This window comes from Bufo gargarizans, chromosome 3, assembly GCF_014858855.1.
Source record: "Bufo gargarizans isolate SCDJY-AF-19 chromosome 3, ASM1485885v1, whole genome shotgun sequence".
Taxonomy (NCBI): Eukaryota; Metazoa; Chordata; class Amphibia; order Anura; family Bufonidae; genus Bufo; species Bufo gargarizans.
In genome coordinates this window covers 620,894,322-620,922,121 of record NC_058082.1, presented here as the reverse complement: position 1 = coordinate 620,922,121, position 27,800 = coordinate 620,894,322, and the positions used below count along the sequence as shown (strand labels likewise).

General features: G+C 39.8%; 1 protein-coding gene across 13 annotated transcripts in view; it reads right to left on the bottom strand.

Annotated features, from left to right (window-relative positions):
• The window catches only part of ROBO2 (roundabout guidance receptor 2), a 432,244-nt gene that overhangs the window by 155,559 nt on the left and 248,885 nt on the right, over nucleotides 1–27,800 (bottom strand). For all 13 annotated transcript variants that reach the window (XM_044284544.1, XM_044284545.1, XM_044284552.1 and 10 more), the window contains exon 3: nucleotides 907–1,064. In XM_044284544.1, coding sequence (XP_044140479.1) covers nucleotides 907–1,064 — 158 coding nt within the window. The remainder of the gene's footprint in view (nucleotides 1–906; nucleotides 1,065–27,800) is intronic.

Genomic DNA, 27,800 nt, shown 5'->3' with positions numbered 1-27,800 from the left:
GCTTGAATAGTAGGGCGGTCAAGTATGAGTCTATGGCAAAGATAGCCAATATAATCATTACTACTGGATAGGGAATAATGACAGTCGACTGGAATACCCCTTTCCTTTAATTAAATGGTAATTGACTTCTGATTTGCTCATTTTACACCTTCAACACCATTTAAGGCACTTATCTGGTACAGAAAGTCAATTTTTTAAAAACCCTATTAGGGAATTCAGAGTTTAAAGAGAGCAATCCTTAATTTTCGACCTCCATTAATGAGCCAGAGTAGATAGCATCTACAACGAGTGATCTTTAGGGCTGTATTACACTGTGAGTGCTGATAGATGATAACATATCCTCTGGCACTGATTACACAGGCCGATGCAAACTGAATGTGGGAGGAACGATTTTTACAGCAGTCGTTCCTCCCGTATTCATTTCTATTAATTATTGGCAGTAAATCGCTTATTACACAGAAAAATAATTGGGCATCTTTTATCCTGATTAAAGATGCCCATGGGCAGACAAACAAGCATTTGCTCGTTCATTGGTTGTTCGATTATATGGGCTAATTATTGGAAACAAGATTTCCTATGAATGCTTGTTCTTGCTGATAATCGTCCCAAAAATTCTACTGTCTAATAGGCCGTTATTCTGCAGGACCCAACATGACCATGCATTACATGAACAGCCCATTGTTTTCAAATGACTTTGTGCAATTCTTAATTTCCCCTGCAGTGGAACCTTAGAGGAATCAAATAATTGCTGCACAGGTTCCCAAAAATTGCAAGTGGTTGTTGTGGATTATAGCAGTTACCAGCTAATTTTCAGGATTTCTCAAAGCAGAAAACCCCATTAAACTAAAAATATTATACCTGCACCTCACCCATAAGATTTACACACATTGTTTCAAGCCAACTTACACTAATTCTGTCATCTTTGTCATCTATTCGGACTTTGTCTTTCTTCCAATAGATAGTTGGTTCTGGATGTCCTCTGGGTGGCTGGCATTCCAAAATGGCTGGTTCTCCAGCTGCCACCACCACATCTGTAGGGTTGAGCCGGAAGTCATCTCGAAGCACTGTTGAGAAAACATAAGGGATATTAAATCCACATTACACCTACAAGTTTCACTTCTACATAATTACATTTTTAAGTGCTCTACAGCTGTCATGGGCATGCAGAAAACTCCTTAGTGATACTACAGAACTGGCATACTGTAAAAGTCTGTGAACATCCGCTACTCCACTGGTTCCAATTTTCAAGGCTTATGCTAGGCATGGCCAAGAATGCCAAAAGCAAGACATAAATCAGCACTTCATTTGAAAATAAATTAGGTAACATATGTTAGCATCTTATGTAAATGACATGTTTTAAAAGAGGGATTAGGGCCCTCAAGTTGGCTATATCTTTCCAAAATGACATCCACTTCACGGTCACAATTCCAAAGGCATACTACTTTGCAAAGTAATTGGCTAACAACCCGATGGAAACAAAGAGACAATGGCCGTTCTGACATTATGAAAAAAGACTAAAATAAATAAATGACTGCAACAAAATCTACAATTCTGTAAATGTAAAAAAAAATTGGGGCAATGCTTAAAGGGTTTATGTCAGCACACTTTTCACTATTAAAAATTGTGTGCCCGCAGTTTTGTGCAATTATAACTTTTATTATATGCTAATCAGTCTCTAGGAGCAGAGGGGGTGTTGCACCTGCTCCTAGAGGCTCCTTTCGCCTACCTCTTTCCACTACCTTCTACTTGTGATTGACAGGTCCAGGCCAGCGTTGATCTCCTCCTGCCTGTCTAGCAGGGAAATTTTGCGCCTGCGCTGTCCCGTTCAGTATTTGGCGCAGGTGCAGTGAGGGAAGAACGCTCGCCGGCTGCCGGCTTTTTCATTGAGCCTGAGCCGAATATGTAGCAGTGAGGAAGCCGGCAGATGGCGAGCATCCTTCCCTCACTGTGCCGAATATTGAATGGGACGGTGCAGGTGCGAGATTTCCCCGGCAGACATTGCCGGCCAGAGGAGACCAACGCTGGCCTTGACCTGTCAATTAAGAGTAGAAGGGAGTGGAAAGAGGTGGGCAAAAGGAGCCTCTAGGAGCAGGTGCAACGCCCCACCTGCTCCAAGAGGCTAATTAGCATAAATACAAGTTATAATTGCACAAAAACGGGGCACACTGAAAAAAAAGAATAGCAGAGTTTAATTCAGGTGACACTTGCACATGTATAATGTCAGCCTGCTTATTAGTGAAAAGTGTGGTGACATAAACACTTTAATCTAATACATTTTAGAGCAACAAGTAAGACCATTTTAGAGGATAGTTAAGTTGTGGTAGTACAGTAGCTTCATCTAATATGGAAATGTTTTGTGGTTAGTCCTTTGACCAACTGCTACCCCTACCACCATTTTCAAGCCAAACATCAAACGTCTGTGGAGCTTTCATATTCATTTAAGCCTTTTCCACTCAAACAAATACATGGAAGAGAAATCCCCGAGATGTCAAAAGTCCTCTATGCCAGTACCCTCCATGAGCCCAAGTCATAACCTCCCACATACATCTGGTCTCTTGTGTGATGCCAAGATCATAGCTGAAGCTGGTCACCTTTTGTCTGAGGACAATACATTTTCCCCTCTTTAGCAGTTGGATTCTATGTAAATTCTGATGATGCTCCATGATATAAGATGTTCATCTAGCAGAATAAAAAGTCAACAGGTCGAAATCATGATATGGCAATGTCAGAACATCAAGTGCCTAAGTGTCAAGTCTTTGATAAAGTAATCTAATGTGGTAGAGAAGAATAAATGTTATATTGCAGAATAGTCTTAGAATTTGTTGAATAGCTGCACATTTCATGTGTGTCAGAAGCAAGAAGTGTTTAAATAAATGGTCCCGGGCACCTGTCACCGAAAATGAATCATTGCTTCCAGCAAGGCAACTGTTTACTAACACCTGCCAAACTAGGCCGGAATCCAGGTCCTGGCCACGCCATGTCATTTAGCAGGAGATCTGACACAGCACATTAATGCACAGATTTTTTTTTCACCATCTTAAATGGTTTTAAGTAAGTTTAGATTAGCAAACAATATTTTAGATAACAATTGGAAATCAACCCTTTAGCTTCATACTCTCCGACTACAACCGCTATCACAAAAATGTATCTCTATAGGATTTACATTTACATGATGATTACAAATAACCATCTGTCTGTTTCTAGTATTTCAATCTGGTGCATGTCCCATGAGCCTCTCGTTTATGGTCAAAACAGCAAAGCTGGAAGGGAGAAAAAAAATGTTGGCTTGTCAAGAGGAGAAGAATAATTGCATATGCATCCCAAAAGAACCAGTTTTTTTTTCCTCGACAAAAAGAATTGCTTAGATTTGTAAAACCTGGAATATTTTTAGCTGTTGGAAGGTAAACAAAGCTGCTTGAGTCTAACTGAGTACGAGGGAGAATGACACATTTTCCAGATGGAAAGAAAGGATTGACGTATCGTTCACCTGTCGCAAACTCACAATAGAGGAAGGCATTGAACTTCCATGTCATCCTGTAGAACTTATTCTTTAATGGGATGACCAGTGACCACACTCTCAATACTTAGATCACTCGAAACGAAGAAATGACTTGGTCAGAAACCCATTCTATTTATGTTCCTGTTTATTAGACTACCATACCTGACATAATGGTCTTTTTGTAACTACTTGATAGCTCCCCCACACATACACTATGTACCAGTTGGCAGAAAACAAGATGTGAGTCTTAAAGGGTTTGTACCAAATTTAGATGAGGAGATAGGAGAAAGTGATCTGATTGGTCCTGAGAACAAGTATATGAATCTGATCAGTGGAGTCAGACTGCTTGGACTTCCACCGATTCCCAATTCCTTTGAACAAATTACCATTTCCAGTGGTTGAGAATGCTTTATGTATTCTCTATGGCTTATGTAAAGCTCTTGGCTATCTCTAGTGGTCCCATAGTGAATGAATGAAGTGAGGCATGCATGCTCAACCCCCCATCCGCTCATTTGAGGGAATCAGGACCCCTTTTCTTGGGATCCAAGCACTTAGACCCCCAGTGATCAGATCCTTATCCCTATCTCTGTGGATATAGAAGAAGAAAAGGAACGGCATTCGCAGATTAGATGCAATTCTCGTATATTTATTGCCACATCAGAAGAATGACGCATTTCGAAAAAGACTCAAGTGTGAGTCGAAGCGCATCATTCTTCTGATGTGGCAATAAATATACAAGAATTGCATCTAATCTGCGAGTGCCGGTCCTTTTTTTCTTCTGCTTGTGAGCGGGACGCCAGCCCCGGACACGTGCACCGCACCACTGACAGCGGAGTGCCGACTGTGTTCACAGTGCAACTATATCCCTGTGGATATGTGACCAGTTCTGATCTTGGTGCACACCCTCTATGTTGACCACACACTTTAGATAGTTGCTGGCAAAATGGTGCTAGCAGCGCTTCTCAGGAAAGATAAGCCACCACCAGAGGTGTCTGGCAGCAGTTTATCTTCTCTGACAACAAAAGTATCTGGCACCTTGAAATTCAATATACAGGACCCTTCTTTCCTCCAACATTTGCTGTCAGGGAGGTCAGTACAATGCCGTACACGTTAGAGTGTTGGCTGGTCAGATCAAAGTCAGTGGGTTTATCCAACATTCATTTAGTGTGATGTGGGGAATATGTGACATGATATTGTGAAGGCCACTAGTTGCTACCTAAAGACCTTTATCAATTTGTAACTACAACTAGCAAAAGATATTGTCCCATAGGGGGTTGACCCTAAAGCTATTGTCTCCAATGCAAAATGTACAGTATAATAGCCCCCTATTGACTACTTGTCATTTCTGTCTTCTTACATAGAAAAGAGGCTTTTATGTCCTCTTAGGCACAAGGTCGGATGTGACTGCTACTGGCTACAACCCTGTGAGCTTTCTATACTTTTTACCTAAACTTTTTCCCCTGAAAGCTATTATACAGATATAATTGTGCAGTTTCTTTTTACTGCATATATAAATGAAGACATAATATGGAAATATCTATTTTATGCCATTCTTTATTGTCAGCAGTGTTGTGCACTTCTCGCTGTTTGAACCTCGTTAATTTATTCCATACCCAAGTATCTAATACTTTAGTAAGATACTATTTCGAGTCCTTGTCAAAACAGCACCACAGAATAATTATGCCGTGGAAGTCATTAGAGAATGCAATGGTAATCATAACATCAGTTTAAAATTGCTCATTTTCATTTTATTCCTATTGTACGAATGGTATAGAAAAAAAAAATCTAGGGAGGCTAATTATATAAGGATTACATGCCATGCATGCGGAGGATTTGAAGGCTTGTGTTAAAAATAGAAAAAATGATAACTTTTGCATGATATTCATATGCAGAATGATGGGGTTTACACAAATGGTCATTTGTGTAAAGTTATAGGAAATTATGTATATATATATATATACACACACATACACCGGTAATTGAAGGATACATTACGAAGCAGGATGGAATATGGAATATACAAGACGGTATTACATTGTGAGTCAATTAAGGTCATAAAGAAGACATTACGATCTGGCATGTCGACCCTGGTGGACCTACTGCCACCATTATCCTCTAACTGTACTGTACATGACACTAGTAGGAACAATTAATCCTACAGTATAAACTTCATTTCCATGGCATAAGGTGAAAAAAAGTTAAAAAATAAAATAAAATGCAAGAAAAATAATCTTGTCTTATTCTAGGATATAAATAGAAGTTTAAGCCTGGTGATGTCTGCATGCGTGATTTGGAAACGCTTGCATTGCAAATTTGGCCTCATTATATGGTGTGAAATTTATCATTATTATAGAAAGGAGAAGTAGAAACCTTATGCAGGGGCTTTTCTTGACAGATTTAGGACACATAACATTTTTCACACAAAGGGCATTTATTAATTTTAAAGCAGCAGCAGGAGCAGCAGCCGTGTTCTGGGAAATGAACGGTACAGAGCATTTCTGTGTATATTTCGAGCTCATAGACTTCCCCTTTCTTGTTTTAACCATTGTTTCGTACCTGGGATCGTCGCACGCAGGGGATAAGGAACAGTAAAGCCGGGAAGCTCCTTTGATATAGTGTTTGCCAAGTCACGAAATGCAGCTCGCCTCGTTGTTTCAGTGCAAAATACATTAAGCATGAACCAATTCCAATAGACTCAATGAATAAAGATTGGAAATATCAACTGTCGTAGTATTGAGTCTGGGAAAATCTTTGTAAACTAAAAGATGCAAATGAAGCCCAAAAACATCCAAAACAGACATACAGGGGATATGTCTGTGAAGGTTCTCATTTATCCAGGTCATGGTATATCTGTAAAGAATAAATCAAGGCAACTGAATTTACTGTAGATTTCTTGAAAACGTTTCACTCGTTCTTCCAACGAGCTTTCTCAATTCTGAGTGACTGTACAAGAATTCTCTGGGAATAAATATGTAACTGAATCAACATCTGGTAATTATACCCAGCATGGGGTCAGAGGTCAATATACCCAGCATGGGGTCAAAGGTGTTGATTCCATTATCCTAATTGGAGTCAGTAGGTGATAATGACCTCCCAGAAAAAGTTGTCAAGACAGCATTGTATGTGGAAGACAATAGATGTCTAACCCCCCCGCCTCTATTCAAGCTTGCCTTCTCCATTTTTACGTAGATGGCCTCCTTCACACCTCTTTTGTACCAATCGGCCTCCTTATCCAAAACACGTACTTGACTGTCTTCAAAGGTGTGACCTGTTTCTTTTAGATGTAAGTACACGGCTGAATCTTGACCAGAGGTTTTGGCTCTTCTCTGCTGAGCCATACGCTGATGTAGTTGTTGTTTTTGTTTCGCCGATATTCAGTTCTGAGCATTCCTCATTGCACTGGACTGCGTACACAATGTTGTCCATCTTGTGTTTAGGTGTTGGGTCTTTGGGGTCAACCAGTTGTTGTCTCAGTGTGTTGCTGGGTTTAAAGCAGACAGGGATGTGATTACCAGATGTTGATTCAGTTACATATTTATTCCCAGAGAATTCTTGTACAGTCACTCAGAATTGAGAAAGCTCATTGAAAGAACGAGTTAAACGTTTTCAAGAAATCTACAGTAAGTCCAGTTGCCTTGATTTATTCTTTGCAGATATACAGGGGATCAATTTGCTCACCTATGGGGGTGAAAGGGAGGGGAAATATGTCTCCTTACGTTTTAGCCATTGATGAGAGTTTCAATGCATTTTGCAATCCCTATGTACTGTATGTATCATTGCCCAGGGACAATCCCACCAAATCTATACAGTGGCGGTCCCTGAGATTATCTTCATGATTTCTGTCCAGTTGATTATATAGTATCAACATGCAATACTTCAGGGCACTGTACAGAGCTCGTCATCACTCACATCAGTTCTTCTGAGCTCAGACCCATACAAGCACAATTCCTAAGAAGCCCAAAAAACTATCAGCACCCAGGGCCCAAGTGTTGCAAGGCAACAGTGCTACCCAAAGTCACCGTCTGTATATTAGGAATTTAGAGCTCCTATGTACACCCCTGGGCTGTCATAGGTGACCTAAATATTGTCATACGTATTTCTCAAAGAGAGTCTGTCACAAGGAAATTCACTGTTCACAGCTTTTAATCCATATGGAAATCAGCAGAAAGTCCATGAGGACAGCCCAGGCCTCTATGTGCACCCTTGCTCCTCCAGCTTCCTTTGTCAGCCCTTCCCTCTCCTTCTTGATGGTAGGATCAGGCAAGATGACTATGCAGGAACCTGGTTCTGTCAAACAAAAAGGAAAACCTGGGCCAGTCAATCAAGAAGGAGAGGGAGGAGCTGGCAGAGGAAGCAGGAGGAGCAAGGGTGGCCTTAAATGCTCATTTGCATATAGATGGGGTTTCGAGTCTGCCTGTAGCGCAGATGTGACTTTTTTGCAAGATCTATAAAAGTTGCAAATGATAAATGAGGTCGAAAAATGACTTATGAAGAAAAATAACCTAAAAACAACTTCATTTTTTAATGTAGCACAAGAGACTATATGTTGAGGGATTTGTAGCAATTACTTAGGTGTGACAAAAGATGTGACAAATTTACACCAGAAAATAGGCGCACGGAAATTGATAAATGTCCCCTAGACGTTTGTGCCACTACTTGATCCACTGCGTGTCTACACATTCATCACTTACATTAAACAATGATCTGAGCTTTCAGCACTGACTGTGGTAAGAAACGTGGCTCTAGGCTTTAGATCATAGAAGGTTACCCTAGTGGCCTCATTAGCCAAGGCATAAAGGAGTTTTCTGGTTTAGAAAATCCCTTTTCAAATATCCTATTAGAGAATATCAGATGGTGGTCATCAATTTTTGTTATTTTATTGACATAGTGCCAACAGATTCCAGAGTACTGTACAGAGAAGTCATCACTCATACTGGCCATAGACCCAATTTGAGCTCACTCATTTCACCTATAAGCATAGTTTTTGGAGCATAAGAGTAAATTTGAGCAACTGGATGAAACCCAGGCAAACATGGGGAGAATATAAGAACTCCATGAAGATGTAGCTCTTCTTGTATTCAAACCCAGGTTCCCAGTGCTGCAAGGCAACAATGCTAATCACTGAGCCACCATGCCTGCTTAACATTTGTAGTGTTTGTTGTGACCCCCATTTCATAGTATGTTCATATACTGGGCTACAAAGAGAAGTTCTTGCTTAGAACTCAGTACATGGACAGTTCATCAATTTCAATGGAAGTTATGTAATTCTGCATTTCTCCTCTAGTAGCAATGCAGGAAAAAAGAAAACTTTCTGCCTGGTTCCTTCACAGATTACAAATGATCGTTAGAATTCCAGCAACATGAATTTTTAGTGATCAGCTTAAAGGGGTTATCCAAGACTAAAAAATGTCCTCCATATGCCTTAGTCCCTCACACTGAATCTACCTAACTGGCTCCCTGCTCCCTGCACCACTCCTGGTCCCTGCTCCACTGCTGCTTCTTCCCATGCACGGATAAAAACATCTGATGTCAGCGGGGAAGCAGACAATGGCAGGTGGTGACGGGCACGAGCCTCCCTAGCATCGCCCGTCACCACCTACCATTGGCTGCAACCCCCGACACCGGATGTTTTCATCCATGCACGGAAAGAAGCAGCTGCAGCGGTGTGGGAACCAGGAGCGGCACAGGGAGTGGGGATCCAGGTAAGTAAATTCAGTGTGAGGGGCCCGGGTATATGGGGGACAATTTTTTGTCTCAGATAACCCCTTTAAGTTTGAGCAAAACCTTTGACAACCAAATGGTTGATCAAAGCGGAAAACCCTTTTGATCCCTTAACTACATCTGTCATACATGTATGGTGAAAGTCAATTCTTTAAAATGGAGCCCGCTCCTAAGAGAAGCAAGCACCATAGCCTGTGTTATATAGCAGACACTAGGGACTAATGCCTGTGATTGGCAATAACGCCGATCACAGACATTTAACGCCTGAGATGATGGGGTCAATTGTGACAACATATCTGAAGTGGCTTTCAGGGAGCCGTTAGTAGTCTCTGTCCCTATGAAGTATCTGAGGCTACCAGAGCAGTAGTTCCTATGGAGGTTTGCAGGTGACAGGAATCCATAGGAATATAGCACAACTCTCATATACTGCAATGGTAATTCATTGCAGTCTATGGGACAAGCAAACTAATAATCACTTGTTAAAGTCCTCTAAGAGGGACTTAAATTATGTGTAAGAAAAAAAATACAAATTTAAAAATATGAACAAAATACTTAAAAATGTAAATTTCTCTCCTTTCCCCATAAATATAAAAATAAATTAACAATAAAAAGATAAAAATCATTTGCACTGCCACATTCCAAAACATCAGCACTATTAAAATATAAATGTATTTATTCTATACTGTGAATGCAACGGAAAAACAAATCAAAATGGCCAATTCCAAAATGGTACCATTAAGAACTACAGATCACCCCACAAAAAACAAGCCCTCAGATAGCTCCATAGACATAATAAAAAAAACATGGAGGATCAGAATATGGCGATGTAAGGGAAAAAAAAGTTTTAAATGTTTTTTAAGTATACATTAACAAAATAAAAACTATATAAATGCGATATCATTGTAATCGTACTGACCCAGAGAATGAAAGTAATAGGTCAGTTTTAGCGCATAGGGAAAGCCGTAAAAACAAAAACCCATAAAACTATGGCAGGATTGTGTTTTGTTTTTTTTCCAATTCCACCCCAATTGGAATTTAGTTTCTCACCTCATTGCATACAATATTTAATGGTGCCAGTAGAAAGTTCAAATTAAAAAAACTAGCCCTCCTACAGCTATGTGAATGGAAAAGTAAAAAAGTTATGGCTCCTATAAAGCAGGAAGTAAAAAATGAAAAGGCAAGCTGCCAATACATGTTCCATTTCTACTTGAAACAATTGAACAATGCAGACTATATGTACATTGTCTTATCGAAATGACTATGTCTGATCACCTCAGTTGAATCCCCAAATTCTTCTATCCTGCTACTGAAGTCTGTACATTAGTGTCTTCCATCCCCCATGCGGTAATGAAATCTGAAAGCTGCAGTTAACATTCAGCAATCTCATTACCCATTTACTATAAATCTTCCAAAGCATCACTGTGTTTTGACAGCTAACCACAAGAAGAGGAAGCAATAAGCATATCCAAGCAGTTTTTATGAATGCAAATTTCCTAAGGACGAAAAATGTAAATGATTTGGAAACCCTCAACTATATACTGCATCGCAGCAGCTGGAAAGTGATATGTTCAAAACCCCGTCAGGTGCTGAAGGCGACCCTTACAATTTCCGATGGCAATTACTGTGTATGCTCTCAATATGGCAATGTTTGTGTACACAAATGACAGGAAAGCTCAGTGATCTCCAAGCTTGTCGGATTAGTGAAAATAAGTAACCCTTTCCTGGTGACCTCCATGGAGAGCATTTTACTCCCCAGATAATTACAGGTACAATTATCTGGGTATGTCGGCCCCGGGGGAAATCAAACCCAGCACCGATCATACAGGTCCCATTAGTAAATATAAAGAAGAAATGCAATTAGCCGGGCCTTCCAATTGGATAGTCATTTAGATGACCCCAGGGGGGAAACTAACAAGTAGAGATATTTTAGGGTTCAGCTAATATTTGAACAACATAATGAATCCGTACAAGCATATTAATGTATTATAGAACATGGCAGACTGTAATAATGAGGGTGACAGAACGTCAAGGTGACTCAATACTTAATCATTTATCATGAGGACTACATTACTCCACATAATGGACACCTTGACTGCTGAAGAAACTCTTAAAGGGCATCTGTCAGCAGATTTGCACCTATGACACAGGCTGACCTGTTACATGTGCGCTTGGCAGCTGAAGACATCTGTGTTGGTCCCATGTTCATATGTGTCCGCATTGCTGAGAAAAGTGATGTTTTAATATATGCAAATGAGCCTCTAGGAGAAATTAGGGCATTACCATTACACCTAGAGGCTCTGCTCTCTCTGCAACTGCTGCGTCCTCTGCACTTTGATTGACAGGGCCAGATGTGATGACATTTACGCTGCTGGGTCCTGTCAATCAAACTGGAGAGGGCTCGGCAGTTGCAGAGAGAGCAGAGCCTCTAGGTGTAATGGTAACGCCCCCGTTGCTCTCACAGTCTAATTTGCATATATTAAAACATCACTTTTCTCAGCAATGCAGACACATATGAACATGGGAACAACACAGATGTCTTCAGCTGCCAAGTGCACATGTTACAGGTCAGCCGGTGTCATAGGTACAGAGCTGCTGACAGATGCCCTTTAAGAAACAAAGGGAAGGATCCTGTCCACCTCTGAATGATTTTCATAAAGCAGCTGTATTTGTAATGCTATTATGGGGCAACTGAGGCAGGGAAGTGTACTGCAGCTGCTGAAGAACCTCTTTTTAAGGAAAGAGGGAGCACTACACGTCTGTGAATTACTGCTTGACACAGATGAAGGAGCTTTCTAGAATAGCAATCTGCGACAGCTTCTGTAGGAAGAGAAAAGCAGTGACTTGTAGTATTTGCCTATGTCTTTGTTCAGAAAGTGAACTTGAAGGAGATAAAATATAGACCTGGCCAATTCCAGATGACTGACCAGAACCAGAATATTCAAATGTGGGATTTATATATTTTTGTAAACTCTTCTATTCACTGATAAAACAAAACAATTTACTAGTCATAGTCCCACTGCTATATTCCCTCTCCACAAACATGGGTGGTCATGCTTTTATATATATACACACATCACACGAGGCACTGGACTGGCCACATTCACAATAGATATATTGCATTGTGGAGGAAAAGGCCCCGTGTACTGCTGGCAGCTACATAATGTGAACACAACAAGAGATATTTTCTAAATTCATATCCCCGAAGAAACATCTAATTATATAATCTTTGAGACCTCTCCGCTCTATATCCACCAAGCATATGACAACAGCAAAGGGACAGGGCACAATCTTGTTAGCGGCACAGCTGATTTATAGTATTCGATTTAGCCAGAAAGAACACCATGGCTGGAAACGTGAAGTATCACTGGGTGAGTTTGGAAAATAGACACTTATAAGGGGAGACGCCTGTAAACTGTGTTGTTTGAAGGGCTGAATTGCATAGAATTATAAGTACTTATAAAGAACCTTCCCTGTAAAGTAGACCTCAGTGCTCACATACACGGGCGGCAAGGCTTCAGGGAGGAAATCAGCAATCAGCTTTTATTCTAATAGTTTCTGGCCAAGTGTTTGTTTTTGTCATTTATTTATTTTTGTAATTAGAAAATTACCATAAAACATAAATAGTTATGTAAGTTCTTAGTATTAGATGCAAATGTGTTACTTTATCAATGTATTATACTGTATTTTATTATTTCCATTGTGCATAATGCATATCTATCTATCTCATATCTATCTCCTATCTATCTCATATCCATCTATCTCATATCTATCTCCTATCTATCTATCTATCTATCTCATATCCATCTATCTCATATCTATCTATCTATCTATCTCATATCTATCTATCTCATATCTATCTATCTATCTATCTATCTCATATCTATCTATCTCATATCTATCTATCTATCTCATATCTATCTATCTATCTATCTATCTCATATCTATCTATCTATCTCATATCTATCTATCTATCAATCTATTTATCTACCTATCATTAGAGATGAGGGAATCGATTTTAAACTACAGTAATAGGATTTGTTGCAAATTTCACAAAAATTTGTCCACTAAACTAATCTGAAGTTTTAGCGACTTGTTTCAGGTGAATCACTTAAATACAGCACGCAGAGTAATTTTACTGTGAATATTGGCGGAGGAAAAGAAGTAAGAAGATGGAGGATCACATGACACTAGAAGTTAGTGGGGGGGGCTTCAACTGATTGACTCAAAAGCTGACAGACCGCCTACATCAGCCAATCAGGGGCAGTAGGCCGGAACCTCCTAATGCTGAGAGAGAAAAATCACCATAGTCTTTAGCTTGTGACCTGGAAGGTTGTCTTGTGGCAGTGTCTGACAAAAAGCTATTACAGACACAGGACAGTAATCTAACTGTAGTAAGGACACGATAGGGAGAGAATAGGATCTAGGTAGATTTTAAGGACTTTGATCAAGGAAAGCTTTAGGGAGAGGGAGGGAATAAGGCACTGGTCACCCAGTCGTGTTTAATACAGCTGCAGGCCGCTGGTTCTGCATTACAAAACTCACTGCAAGAAAAAGAAACTTTTATTTTTTTGTCAGAGTTCATAGGCTTATTGCCAGTACCCTAATAACATACATTCTGCTCCAAATACTGAGCAATAGCATATTTTGAAGTGGGCATAGCAGTGTATTGTACCCATCTTCTGGAACATGTTGCATAGTATTGCAAGATAACAAGTACTTACAGCAATAGCAACACTGCGATAATGAATCCTAGGCCTTATACCAAAAGTCTGTGCAGAATCTATCTATCCACCTATCATTTACTTTACATATTTTAGTGTTCGGTATCTGACGACATAACATACAGCCATAAAGCCGAGTAATGCTTCATACATGATGAACTCCAGCCAAAACAACATCCGTTGCTTCTATCTGCAGACGTTTCTGATCCATCTATCATTGTTAGACTTCAGGTCTCATTAATAGCAGCTCTAAGCACAAGTTCTGCATATAACATTGTATAATGTATTACTTCAGCATGTAATTAATCTTACTGAGCTTTATATCAAAGGTTATAATACATGAATGCAGCAGCACCTCAGGGTGACATGGTAGAAAAGAGGAAGTTGAAACTAAGACTAGATATAAGACATAATAATGCCATCTCTTTCTATCCCCACTAGTTTTGGCCTTGTTCACATTTTATGTTTTCTCCTCCAGATTCCACTGCAGCAGCCCGCGGTATACACTGGTGGAGAGCACTATTTTTGCAATGGTTGGTTTTTAGGGTAGTGACCGTGTTCCTCTGATACTTCTGCCGTCTAGGGATTAGGGATTAATATGCAACATTACTAGCTTGATGAAAGGATTGGTACTGACTGATGTTTGGTATCCATGGTTGCATATAGTGTTGAGCGAAGTTTCGCCAAATTTCACAACGAAATTACTTTTTCACAACGCGCATTTCCTTGTAAGTAGTGAACATAATGATGGGTAACAGCAATTGCGCCGCCTCCCCCCATCATTGAACCCCTTAGATGCCGCGTTCATCGCTGATTCCAGCATCTGAGATAAAAAATGAGGGCTTTCAGGGGTTAATCAGTTAAAAAAAATACTCACCTTATGCATTTGAGCGTGAAGAGGCTGCAGCGGTCATCTTGAATGAAAATCTTGCCCGAAATATCGCAGGGTGCGTGATGACATCGGCACTCTGGCTGGTGTGGTGATGTCATACGTCACCGCTCACAAGATATTGCACGAGATCTTCAATCAAGATGACCACGGTGGCCACTTCGCACTCAAATGGATGAGGTGAGCATGTATTTTTATTTATTTTTTTCTGCCATTTCAGGTAAAATTGATTCATTACAACGAAGCATGAGGATTTGCGGTGAATCAAATTTTCCCTGAAATTGTATCAAAGACGAACCAGTATGCAGTAAAAAAGAACTAATATTTAAAGCAGGCATCTCAAACTGCGGCCCTCCAGCTGTTGCAAAACTACAACTCCCACAATGCCCTGCTGTCAGCTGATACCTGTAGGCTGTCCGGGCATGCTGGGAGTTGTAGTTTTGCAACAGCTGGAGAGCCGCAGTTTGAGATCCCTGATTTAAAGTGTTGCTGTTATCTTAGTTTATTTTTAATGTAGTGTAGGAACATGAATGTTAAGCGTCTTTGTAATATAATTTTTTTAGGCAAAAGTGCTTCTGTGTACTAGAAAATAGTGTGTAAACCTTAGCAAAGCTCTAGGAAAGTCTATCTTCAGTCTTCAGCATCTACTGAGCGCTGAAGACGTTTATGTTTAACATACAGAGGCTTCCAGCCTGCCCCTTGTCACTACCCCGTCCCTGACTATGTACATGTGCCCTATCACTGCCCGTCACTCTGCCTATCTGACACACAGGCCTCTTCAGTGCTCAGTAGAATGCAGAAGACTTAAGACAGACTCTCTTTAGTAATGTTCCGCTAAAGTTTTCCTAAGACTCTTTACAACGTGTTTTCTAGTAGAAAAAAACATCTTTCCCTAAATAAGTACTACATACATTAAAAATATATGTCAAATGACAGTTACATCTCAGCTATATGTTTTGTCAATGGGTCAGAGGCGGTGTTCAGCACAACTATTTTTGCCTAAAAAAAAAAAACTGGCACCTGTGTAAATAAAGACGTAATGAAGCAATGTTTCTAATTTTTATTTTTGTTATGAAAACATCATGTTAAAATAAGCGTAAAGTAAACATAATACCTTCCCAGCAAACCTGCTCCCCTAGGCCTGAGCAATCACATTACTTCCCGTGCTTGTAAAGTCACAACTGAACAGTTTAGTCTCCCTGCAATTTTAAAAAACACTTTTCTGCCTTGAAATTAACAAACCGCATTTAATGCAGCCAACCCTAAGGGTTTTATTTACTAAGATGCTAATTGTAGTGATTTAGGTTCACTCTGTACACATCTCAGCACAAAAGTAGCACATTACGCTTCAGTAAACCTGCCCATTAGTGAATCTCCCTACATAGGAAGATTAAGGCATAAAAAAACTTACCCCAGATGAGCTCTCAATTGATGTAGAACAGCAAAAAGTGGAAAAAATACACCAAAAAACATACAAAAGGGACACAAAGTTGACTCTGTAGTTTTACAATCTAAAAATTTAATTTTCACGATTGCATCCACTTAAATAAATACAGAATGCTGACTGATTGTGCATCAAATTGAATTATACTCCTGCCTAAACAACATAATTAACTCTTAATGAACTTATTTTTTATTTATTTTTTACCTCCCAAGAAATTCAATACATCTGATCTTTGGGTTTATGCTAATACAGTGTTCATTAAAATGATAATTAAAACTCATTAACATGCACGCTGAGAGGTAACGGCTTCATTACCGCAATATCTTATAAAATAAAAATAAAAAAATTGGTTATATTATCATTTAAGTGCTTCTGAAATGGAATACATTTGCATCGTGATCAGATTTACTAGAAAGGATAATCCACAATGAGAAAGCATGGTAATTAAAAATAAATTTACCATAAATAACTTCCATGTCATTAATATCGATTATGATTTTCAAGTTGGTACCCTAGTCCCAGAACAAAAATCGGAGGAGTGTCTGTTGTCTTAATAGCGTCCTGTCCCATCTGGCTCGCCAGAACTGATACGGAAGGTAGCTAGCGGAAGATATTAGCATGTTGTGCGTAACACGCCCCCTTAATATTTTGCAAACATTCCATTTGGCAGATGCTCAACGCTGTTTCCATGGAAACAACAGGCAGGCAGGCGTAGCAAGCACGACATGCAGTGAAATGATATACGGTCTATAACACTGGAATAAAAAAAAAACTTCCCAGTAAAAATAAGACCACAAGAATTTTGTCTTCTATCAATTTGTAAAAAAATTCTCAAAAATTTTACTGGTCCAACATTGCAGCTCCAAAATGAATTCTCACCCAACTCCTAAATGGCAAATCTGTCATTTTAGTAATAAAGGGCATGGTTGACCCTTTGCTAAAAATCTGATATTGTAGGCAGGTTAGGCTTTCCAAGAATGGATTAGGACCAGAAATCTTACCTTTCCATCTCCATTCTCCAACTTGATGTGGCAGCTGAAGAGGTGGGGGGAGGGGAGACAACCTTTCTAGACATGAGTGCCCAAAGGTATGACCACATCTATCAGACATATCCTGTGGATATGATGAGGATGTCCCTTAGACTTCTGTTGATATGGTTTTCACTTAGTCACACCTCATCCTTTGTGTTCAGGAGACTTGATGCATGCCATTCAGTGACAAGCTCTAAACATATGTAGGGTCTTCTCATGGAGGCAGATGTCCCTAAATAGGGGTCAGGAATGGCTCTTGACTGGAACTCCTTACATCAGGGATGATCAATCTGCGGCCCTCTAGCTGTTGTAAAACTATAACTCCCATCATGCCCTGCTGTAGGCTGTCCGGGCATGCTGGGAGTAGTAGTTTTGCAACAGCTGGAGGGCCGCAGGTTCAGCATCCCATGCCAACATCATCAAGGCATCACGATACAGGCATGCAGACTCCCTTGATAATGTAAATGTGATGTACTGAACTGATACAAATCTCAAGTATTTTCTTATCTTTTATTATTTTTCAATAAAGTAAACTTTTGATTTGATGTTTTTTTCTAAAACGAGACACATAAGTACTCATTTATGAATATGTCATTCTGCCCAGCATAATCTGTGTGTTTTACAGGAGACGTGTAGGGGCAGATAATCCAAATCACTTGTGAACAGACCTGATTAGAGCACAATATCAAACATCTAAACATGTCTGCATACATCCCCTGCAGAGCATAGTTAGCACAGACAGGAACCTGTCCAACCCCTGATGTCTTTAATTGACCCTGTAGATAGTGCTGTTCAAGCAGTGTTAATGGCTCATGCTGTCTGCTAACACATGCTAGGCCTGCAGAACGCTGGACACTCAACTAAAAGATCTAATAAGCAAATGTAATCTTGTCTCACTCGGAGTGTTAGTAAGAGCCCAGGACTATCCTGAATACAGCAATGCCAACAAGAATTAAGACACTTTCAATAAGCCATAGTGTACAGGTCTGCAAAAGATGAAGTCTTCTACAGGGGGCTTTTGTAACTATTGCATTCTGATGGCAACTTGACTTCTCTTCATATTACTCACTCTTGAGCAACATTCCATTCATACTTCCCATAATCATTATATCTCCTCCTAGAGATATGCCAAACTTTAAGACAGGGGTGCACAACCTTTTCTGGTTGGGGGCCACATTGTCAGCCTGAACCAATTCCAAGGGTCGAAAATAAACTTATAGGGGTATTACCAACTGAAATACTATATTTATGGCATATTGAACATACAGTATATATCAACCCATCACGTGTTGTGTTTTCTAATATTCAACATAAGTTTCAATTGTTCAAGTAAATATCTGTAACAGTCTGTGCTCCAGAAGTCAGGCAAACAAGTAGGAAAGGGTGCAGCCTGACAAGTTCTCCTGTTCTGGAGCAGAGAAGCAATAGTAGGCTTGGATTGAGAGTTAATTAGTGGCTTTGTGTTCTGTTTAAATCCTGTTCTAGGATTGTTGTTTGCCAGTTATTGCATATGTTGACTGGTTCCTGTGTGTTTGATAGCTCTCTCTGCATATAGCGCATATTCTTGTGTGTTTGATCCAGTTTGTTTAACTAAATTATCCTTTGCCTGCACCTGTGTTTGACCTCATGATGTTCAGTGACTATTCTCCTGCCTTTGTGTGGCTGTACCTTTTGACAATCTTGTTTCTGATAATGCTATTGGATGCTGTTCTGGCTTTGAAGTTTGACCGCTCTTGACTTGTCTGATCCACCTGCCAGCAGCTACCAGGTGAATACAAGATAGATTCCTTTCCACCCACAGGGACCTCTCAGGGTAACCCACTTTGGTTTCTGATATTGGGATTACTTTTACCAGGACGGTTATTCCGCAGTAGGCAGGGCCCCTGTAGTGACAGGTAGTGTTGAGCTCGAATATTCGAATAACAAATTTTTATCGCAAATATAACCACTTAGAGAATTTACGAATATTTAGAATATAGTGCTATATATTCGTTATCAAATATTCAGCATTTTTTTCCATCTGAACACATGGTTCCTCTCTGCTTCTTGCTTGTGGGCCAATGAGGAAGCAATGTCAAGTTCACAACAATACTTAGTGCACCAATCAGTAATCTGAAGTCAGAACTGCTAAAATGTGAAGTTGCACGTAGTGCGAAAAATTATTGTAATCACTGCCGATTTGCACAATCGCGAATATATTGGAGCACTTGACTCTATCTGCATTTAAAGCTATTGTAATGTTCTGCCGTGCCAACCATTTTCTCCAGTCTCAGGAGAAACTCATAAAACTTCTAGCAGCTTGAAAAATGTAGCCAAAGAGACCCATGCCTGTATTTCACGTTACGAATTCGCATTACGCGATTTTTACATTGCCGATTTTTCACATTCAATAAAATAATCTCGAATTTGCAAATATATGACAAATATTCTACAAAATATTCATGAAATATCGCAAATTCGAATATAGACCCTGCCGCTCATCACTAGTGACAGGGTTGTTGTAGAGATAGTTCACCGACTCTTGCAGAACTGGCCAGCTATCTCCAATTCTGGCAGTGGATACCCAGCTTGCTGGGCAGGTTACTTACCACCAGTTCTACTACAAGGGGTGAATGCAAGATAGATTCCTTTCCATCCACGGGGACCTCTCAGGCTAACCCACTTTGGTTTCTGATATTGGGATTACTTTTATCAGGATGGTCATCCCGCAGTAGGCAGGGCCCCTGTAGTCACAGCATTGCTGCAGAGGTAGTTTACCAGCTCTTGCAGAACTGGCCAGCTAGCATCAATTCTGGCAGTGGATGTGCAGCTTGCTGGGCAGGTTACTTACCACCAGTTCTGCAACAAGACATTCTCTATTTCACTGTAGGGTAGAAAACCGAAAAAGACTGGAACCTTCAGCAATCTGAGAAGCAAATGGTTGATTTTCCTGCAGTGCCACCGCAGGGGAAAAAAAGCAATACAGGGTATGGCTTGAAATCACTGTAATGCACAGATGTGTTGAGTCCTCCGGAGAGAGATGCATCTTACAGCAGCTCTGCACTCCATCTAATTGATGGAGGTCTTTAATGAGAAAATATTATAGGTGGATTAAAAATGAGCTTTGTAATCCAGACAACCCTCTAAATAAAACAATAGCATATGCCCTTTTTTCAGATATACCATATACTGCTGCCCACTAGAGATGAGCAAATTGATTCTGAAATTCGACTGGCTTTTTTTTATTTATTTTTATCAGATGTGTTAGAATCAGAACATTGTGTGATTTGATTCGGCAGAACTGAGAGAGTGAGACTTTTCCAGGCAATTAGAGCACTTTTTTGATTCTGGTAGAATTTATTCAGACTTGAATCAAATTGGATGGGTGGTTCAGTCGAATTGGGCCGGAATAAGATTTTTTAAAAAGTAGCTAACTTCTACTGCCTATGTATGAGCATATTTACATTTAGCAAACTACCTTATGAAGTGTTTCACCTGGAATTCCTTATGGTTGTAATAAAAAGCAAATGCAATATCTTGTTTTCCCCGGCTTTATTAACTACCATTCACATTGGCCTTTAGCTTTCCCCATGTGGCACCACCACGATACCAATTTTACACGTTTCCCCTGAACCATCTCGAGAAACGACGTCCACCATGATATTTCCAAGAATTTCCAGTGGAGAGCCTATGGTTTTAATGCTCACTGTGATACTAAATGCTAAATTAATATACTTAATGATTATCTTACTTTCAAGCTTCAATCAGCTTACTTGGTTTGTTGGAGATGCACAGATCCCATATTCACCTGCAAGTGATCACCGGGGACCTGGCGTGCTGTTTGCTTTTCATTATGTTCTCTGCTGGAAGTGAATGTATTCATCATACAATGCAATTTTCAATCATTGCAAGAGATAGTCATTAAAGAGACCGGCAATATAATGAGTACTGTACTCCCATTACTGGACATTAAACAGTGGGAACACCTGATTGCAAAAGCAATTTTTTTGCTGGCTTCTATATTATTATACAGCACATTGCGGTGGATTTCTATGCAAAGCATCTCACTGTATATAATTTACATGCATCTTTTTCCTTATACAATATGCTGTACGCCTTGGTAAAAGCAGTCTTATGTTGTACTTAGATTTTTATGCTAATAAACCTGAATAGTCAGCAATGTCATAGAGGAATATCAATAGGAGAGGTCCTCCATAGATTCCTTACTAAGGGCTCATGCACTCAAGCATGCTATGAATCTCTTCAAACTTTGAGCTGTATTGAGCTGTAGTACTGTAAATGCCTACATACAGATTATAATAGAAATACTATTCTGAACATGTGTTATCCAAATGTGAGTACTGATCCCCTTTATGTTGTGTTTTATAAATAGATGTAGCAGTTCTGCATATGCTGTTTAAAGTGCAATTGTCATTTCAGGTGATTTTCCTGAAAAAAAGCTGTCATGGGTGATGAATATGAGTGTTTATGACCCCTATATGACTATATTCTACACCTTGTGGGCAGACCTGCGAAGGGAAAGTGCTGGCTCCTCTCCCCTTCTATTCCCAGCCTCGGCTGCTCCACTGTGTTCCCACGATGTAAACTGACATTTTGAAGCCGCTGTGGCCAATCACGGTGAACTGCTTCCCTTGCATCATGTCAAGTGGTTAAATCCCCTCTAAACCCCTTTAATCATCAATTTTTGCATTTTTCGAGCTCCATCTCATATAATTAGTTTTAACTGAGCTCCGCTCTAGACTGGGTGAAGACTAGATGCTCGGATGTCTCCTACACACAGCACATCGGGGAGATCCTGCTCCTCAATATCCCTGCAGCACACCTCCAGAGACAGCACCAGCATGGAGGATATTATACAGCAGTACTAAGCAGTGTAGATGTGGATCCAGCACTGGGATGGGATACTGGAATCAGCACTGTTTCTGTCTGTTTGACTCTAACTTATACATTGTAGCTTCTGTCTCCTATTTCTCCAAAGACTTCTATCGGTAGAAGCTGTAACCTGATCCCTCCAAAAGCTTATAATCCATCTTCATCTCTGTGTTTCTCAAAATCTATTTTAACAGCAAATTGAAAGTCAGTGATCATTGGAGGAGGCAGGGGCAGAAGGAGAGGAGTCTGATAAGTGGAAAAGAGACATTTTTTGTAATTAGATTTATTATAAAATTTCTTATCACCAATTGTACAACTGATTTATTATGAACATGTCAAAAATCTTTAAATCCTCAGGGCTGCATTTTTTGACCATAGAAATGTCAGTAGACTCACTTATAACACATTGAGGTTTTAACAATGAAAAATAAATTTGGATTAGCTCACCTCCATACAGGTATGGTGCACGCGATCTGGGCTGGCAACCCCAGCACAGGTTGAGATTTTGAAAGTTTTTAGAGTTCTGCTAAATAATAAACTCAGCTGTATTTGTGATTGTGACAAAACTTCTTTGTGATGATTTCTGACAAAATCATTGCTGCTTAACCTATTACCAAATTGGAATTCCAATAGTTTAGAAAAATTATAAAAATCTAAATAATTATCAAGAATCTCCTCTTTCAGCACTATTGTTCTGGTGTTTGGACACTTGCTGGACCAGCAGGACTTCTGTTCTAAGTGCTGGATAACTAGAATCTACTATATTGTATTACATTTACAATATAAGGACCATCTCAAGATTGCCAGTTCTCTGAGGCCAAAACTGCTTTCCCTCACTTCACATACACACTTGCTTTAGCCAGCAGCTCACTGCCAGCCAATCAGATTGAATTACTGAGAGACACGCCTCCTCACTCTGAAGCCTAATGCAGCCATGCAGTGTGGATGACACCCTCTATCTTCTGTTTATACTAAAAGGAAGACAGACAAGCCATAGCAACGGTCTTTTAAGGGAGCAGTGGAAAGGGACAGGGGGCATTAATGAAAGCTGTTGTTATAAGGTAATTACAGATCTTTTAAAAATCATTGACAGACTAACTCAGGTATACGTGCCTAGCTCTAATAAACTAGCAAATAAAATAAAAATGACAGTTACCCTTTAAGGATCCTTGAAATGAAGCTGTAGATTATCATCCCCTTAATAGTTTGGAGTGCATTTGTGTTAACCATTACAAGATGAGGTTCAACTTTGCTTTTGGACCCTCTCACCTCTATATTGTCCCTAGTTAAAGCCACAATCTGCATAATGTGTGTTAAAAGGCAGAGAATCCGTGTTGTATGATAATCCAAGCTTATTGCTCAACAACTTAACCTTCCATTAACCTAAATAGAAACATAATTTAGGTGATTAAAATCTCTGCTTTCAGAAGGTGAATGGGTCACACTGGGTTTATGTTCGTAGCTGCTCCAGAATACCACACTGGAAAAATTATAGAATTTGCAATGAGATGTGATTCTGCCTCTATATATAACTAAAGGGATATTAACTACATTCACCAAGACCGTAAAGAAGAAGACCCTTAAGAAGATACAAATATTTTCTCCAAGAAGTAGTATCTAATCTTTTTTATGTTACCATGCAATTAATTACACGGCTCATGGCTAATTTTCTGCCACATAATTTTGCTACCTATGACAGCTACATAATTGGAAGAACACATTTCTTATTAAAATGGAACTCTTAAGAAGTAGCATCAATAATTTTGTGCCAGTCTGTACGGAAGTTGGTTAATTAATAGTGAACTGTTTATCCAGGAGAAGCTACAGAGCGGGTTGTAATGAATTCTTTACTTTGGTGGTACTGGTCTAGAACAAATTACATCTAAAGGTAACAACTTAGTTCCGACTCATTAATCATAACATGTCATGTTCTGCCACTTTGCTCTTTTTAATGCCATTGTTTCATTTTCTTTCACCCTAATTTTACACTTGCATGGACATGGCTCCTGTGAAATCAATTAATCCAAGCAGAAGCAGGTAGGATAAATGTGATCAGTTTTGGCTATATAAAAGGAGGTCTAACTGGGTTGAAGACCAGAAATCTCATGTCATGTGGTGAACATACATTTTAAACAACTATGAAGCAATCTCTCCTGATTCCTCCATACACATGCCCACTGGAGTGAGCATGCATGTGCTCTGAATGGGGTTAGGAGAGTGGGCCACTACCAGACACCTATCACTGGGGGAGATTTAGCAGGCACCCATGCATATTAGATGGTTGGTCCCATTTAAAAGTTGCAGGTTGTGTTGGCACACATCTAATGCGCATGACCAGCTGTAGGCTGTCAGCTGAACCCACCATTTTTAGAACCAACCATCTAATGAGTCTGAGCGGTTTGTGATTCATTCCCTATGGCAGGGGTCAGTGGACAGAATGTTTAACATGAAGGATTTCAACATTCCCAATCCTTTTTCCTGAGGAGATGAAAGCCACTGCCAGCACAGCGATTGACTCACTCTCCACACTGAAAATGATGCATGTTTGACTGAGCTGAGCATGCATGTGTATGGGGAGGGAGGTTGGGAAGAATAGCTGTTAGCCAAACAAATGCAAACCCTAATGCTTACACTAGTATCAATACTAGGTACAGAACATGACTAGGAAAAAACTAAGAGGGGCAGTAAACTAAGTAAAAAGTGAAACTTTATTAATTATAGGGAGATAAACAGATCATTTGAGCAGTACCCAGGGAGGCACCATTGCCTGCCCCTGTCTGACCATCGTCATTTTTGTAACAGAACATGACTAACATTATCACATGGCAAATATCAAAGGTAGTTCTAGGTCAATGCTAGGTAGATGATTGCCAAAGAGAAGCAGGTGCAGTCACATTTCATAAGATGTCTTTACCTTCCATTGTTTGACCCTAATAAATCCAGGTTATAGGAAGGTTCATACTTAAAACTGTATAAGTAGTTAGAATATCTGGACCATTTGTTGGATTTATGGACCATCTGCTTGCTTCTAGAATTCCTATGTCAGAGGTGTAAATTATTATTAACTTAAATAGTGTGGACTACCATATATGAAATAAGAAATCACATGGACAACAATTGAAACCAACCCAAAATGGAAGTACTAACAAGAAATTTCTATATGCACTGGCTACTTAGCCCTGGGATTGGTATAGCCCATCTCAATGAGAAAAAAATTGAGTTACAATGGTAACCTGGTTCCTAGGATTGGTCCAGCCCTAGGCTACCTGGTTCCTGAGATTGCAGCAACAATTAAATCTATATAACCAGTAAGGTACATTGGCTCCTGAAATTGGACCACTCATGATATCTATGAAGCTAATAAGGTACATTCAATACTTGACTCCTGAAATTGGACCACCAATGATACCTACGGAGCTATTATGCAGCTAAGTTGACTACCTGGCTCCTGAAATTGGATCATCAATGATATCTATGGAGCTAATAAGGTACCTTGATTACCTGGCTCCTGAAATTGGACCCCCTATGATATATATGGATCTACTAAGGTACATTGACTACCTGGCTTCTGAGATTGGACCACTGATTATATCAATGGAGCTAATAAGGTACAATAACTACCTGGCTGCTGATATTGGATCACCAACAATACCTATGAAGCTAATAAGGTAAAGTACATTGACTTCCTGGCTACTGAAATTGGAGCACCCAAGATATATATGGAGCGACTAAGGTACATTGACTACCTTGCTCCTGAGATTGCATCACCAATGATACCTATGGAGCTAATAAGGTACATTCACTACCTGGCTCCTGAGATTGGACCACTAGTGACACCTAGGGAGCTAATAAGATACACTGACTACTTGGCTTCAGCTATGGGGCCTGCTATGCTGTATGCAGAGCTAGCAGAGCAAGTAAATTAAGTTGGTTATCTAGCTCATGGAATTGTTCGATGCTCTAAAGGCAGTAAAGTACATTGACTACCTGGCTACTGGGATTGGATCACAAATGTTCTACGTGGAGCCCATAAGGTGTGCTGGCTAACTGGCTCCTAGGATTGGTCCAGCTATGCTCTACATGAGACAGGAAGATATTTTAGGCTTCAGTAGTGACGGCTGAATATTAGATATGTCTATCTGGCAACTCACTACATAGCCGTTGCATCTTTTCAAGTGGTTCTGCTTTGGATTGACAAGAATAAGGAAACAAATGCAAATGTCAATTCAATTAAAAAGACAAAGCGATAAATATAAAAACCCTACAGCAGATTGGCCGGAAACCCCGCACATTAACAACATGTCTAGTCTCTGTGGAGCGCACACATGTGCCAGGCCAAGGAGCGTGAAGTCATATTTATTTATTTTTAATGTGATGTTTCAGACTGAAAACATTTGTGCCAGCTTATGATCTTTCAGAACATCTGTCACTACATGCAGCAATGACATTCATTCTGTGTGACGCAGCCCCATTTACAAGGGAGAGGCCCGGTCCCTCGCTCATGTCTGATTTTACAGGTTCTCAAACAAAAGATATTCAAACATATTTTCATTTGGAACATGAAATTCTTGCCTTTACGTGATCCTGGAATGTTCAAGTTCCATTGATAATGGAAATGACGAACACTTTCCTATAACTCCCGCTGACTTTAGTGGAGCAATGGTTTTGTATGTTTTCTTTGGATAACTGTGTGGGGTCTATCTCAGTTGTGACCCTTACATCATATCCTATTGTAAATCTGCAGTGAAGCCTAAAAATGGGTTCTTGGCAGGCTTTGAAGCCCTATATAGTTGGAATGACAAATATACAAATCTGATTTAAAGTGATGAGTTTAGAGAACCCTTTACATTAGAGAACAACATTATGAAAATGCTGTTGTTCAATCATCAGAAACCACTTGTAGCGTAGCAGTGGTGTCCCCCAGATCCATCTATTAAGCCCAGGTTTATTTATCTACAAGAATAAAGGTAAGAGCGTAGACAGGTTCTGCTACTGTTTATAAATACATCTCCATCTCTGTAGTGTATAGAATAGAACAGATCATGCAAATGGCGCTTTATTCACTGCATGACTTTCCACTATAGGTTATGACTACCTAGGAAGGAGAGATGCTCTGCATGCAGAGTTGTAATAAGATCAGGATATGCCCTGTTAGTATACGAAGATCCTGCAGAATAAAGCCCCGCAGAGGGACAGCTCGGGACTCAGATTCAACCTTCAGGCAGCCAATATGGATCCTTATAATCTTATCACTGTAATAAATGTGGAAATATATATTAATTTGGTAATATCTGATATGGTATGGGTGGACCAAAGTGGAGAATCACTTACAAGACAAAAAAATTTACACACGCATTGCATTTGGTTCTGTTATACATGACGGAAAAAACTGTCCTGTCGACAAAACTATTTTTTCCGTTGTGTACGTATAACAGAACCAAATGGAACCGTTATGTGTCCCCGTAGACATGTATAAGGATGGAGTAAAACGGAATTCCTCTTCAAGGCTTCCGTTTTGCATTTCGTCTTAGAGTTCTGTTATATTCTGTTATACTCTTTGAACCTATAACGGAATTCCATAACGCGAATGCGAACCCGCCATCCGTAGCGTGAGAAGCAGAGT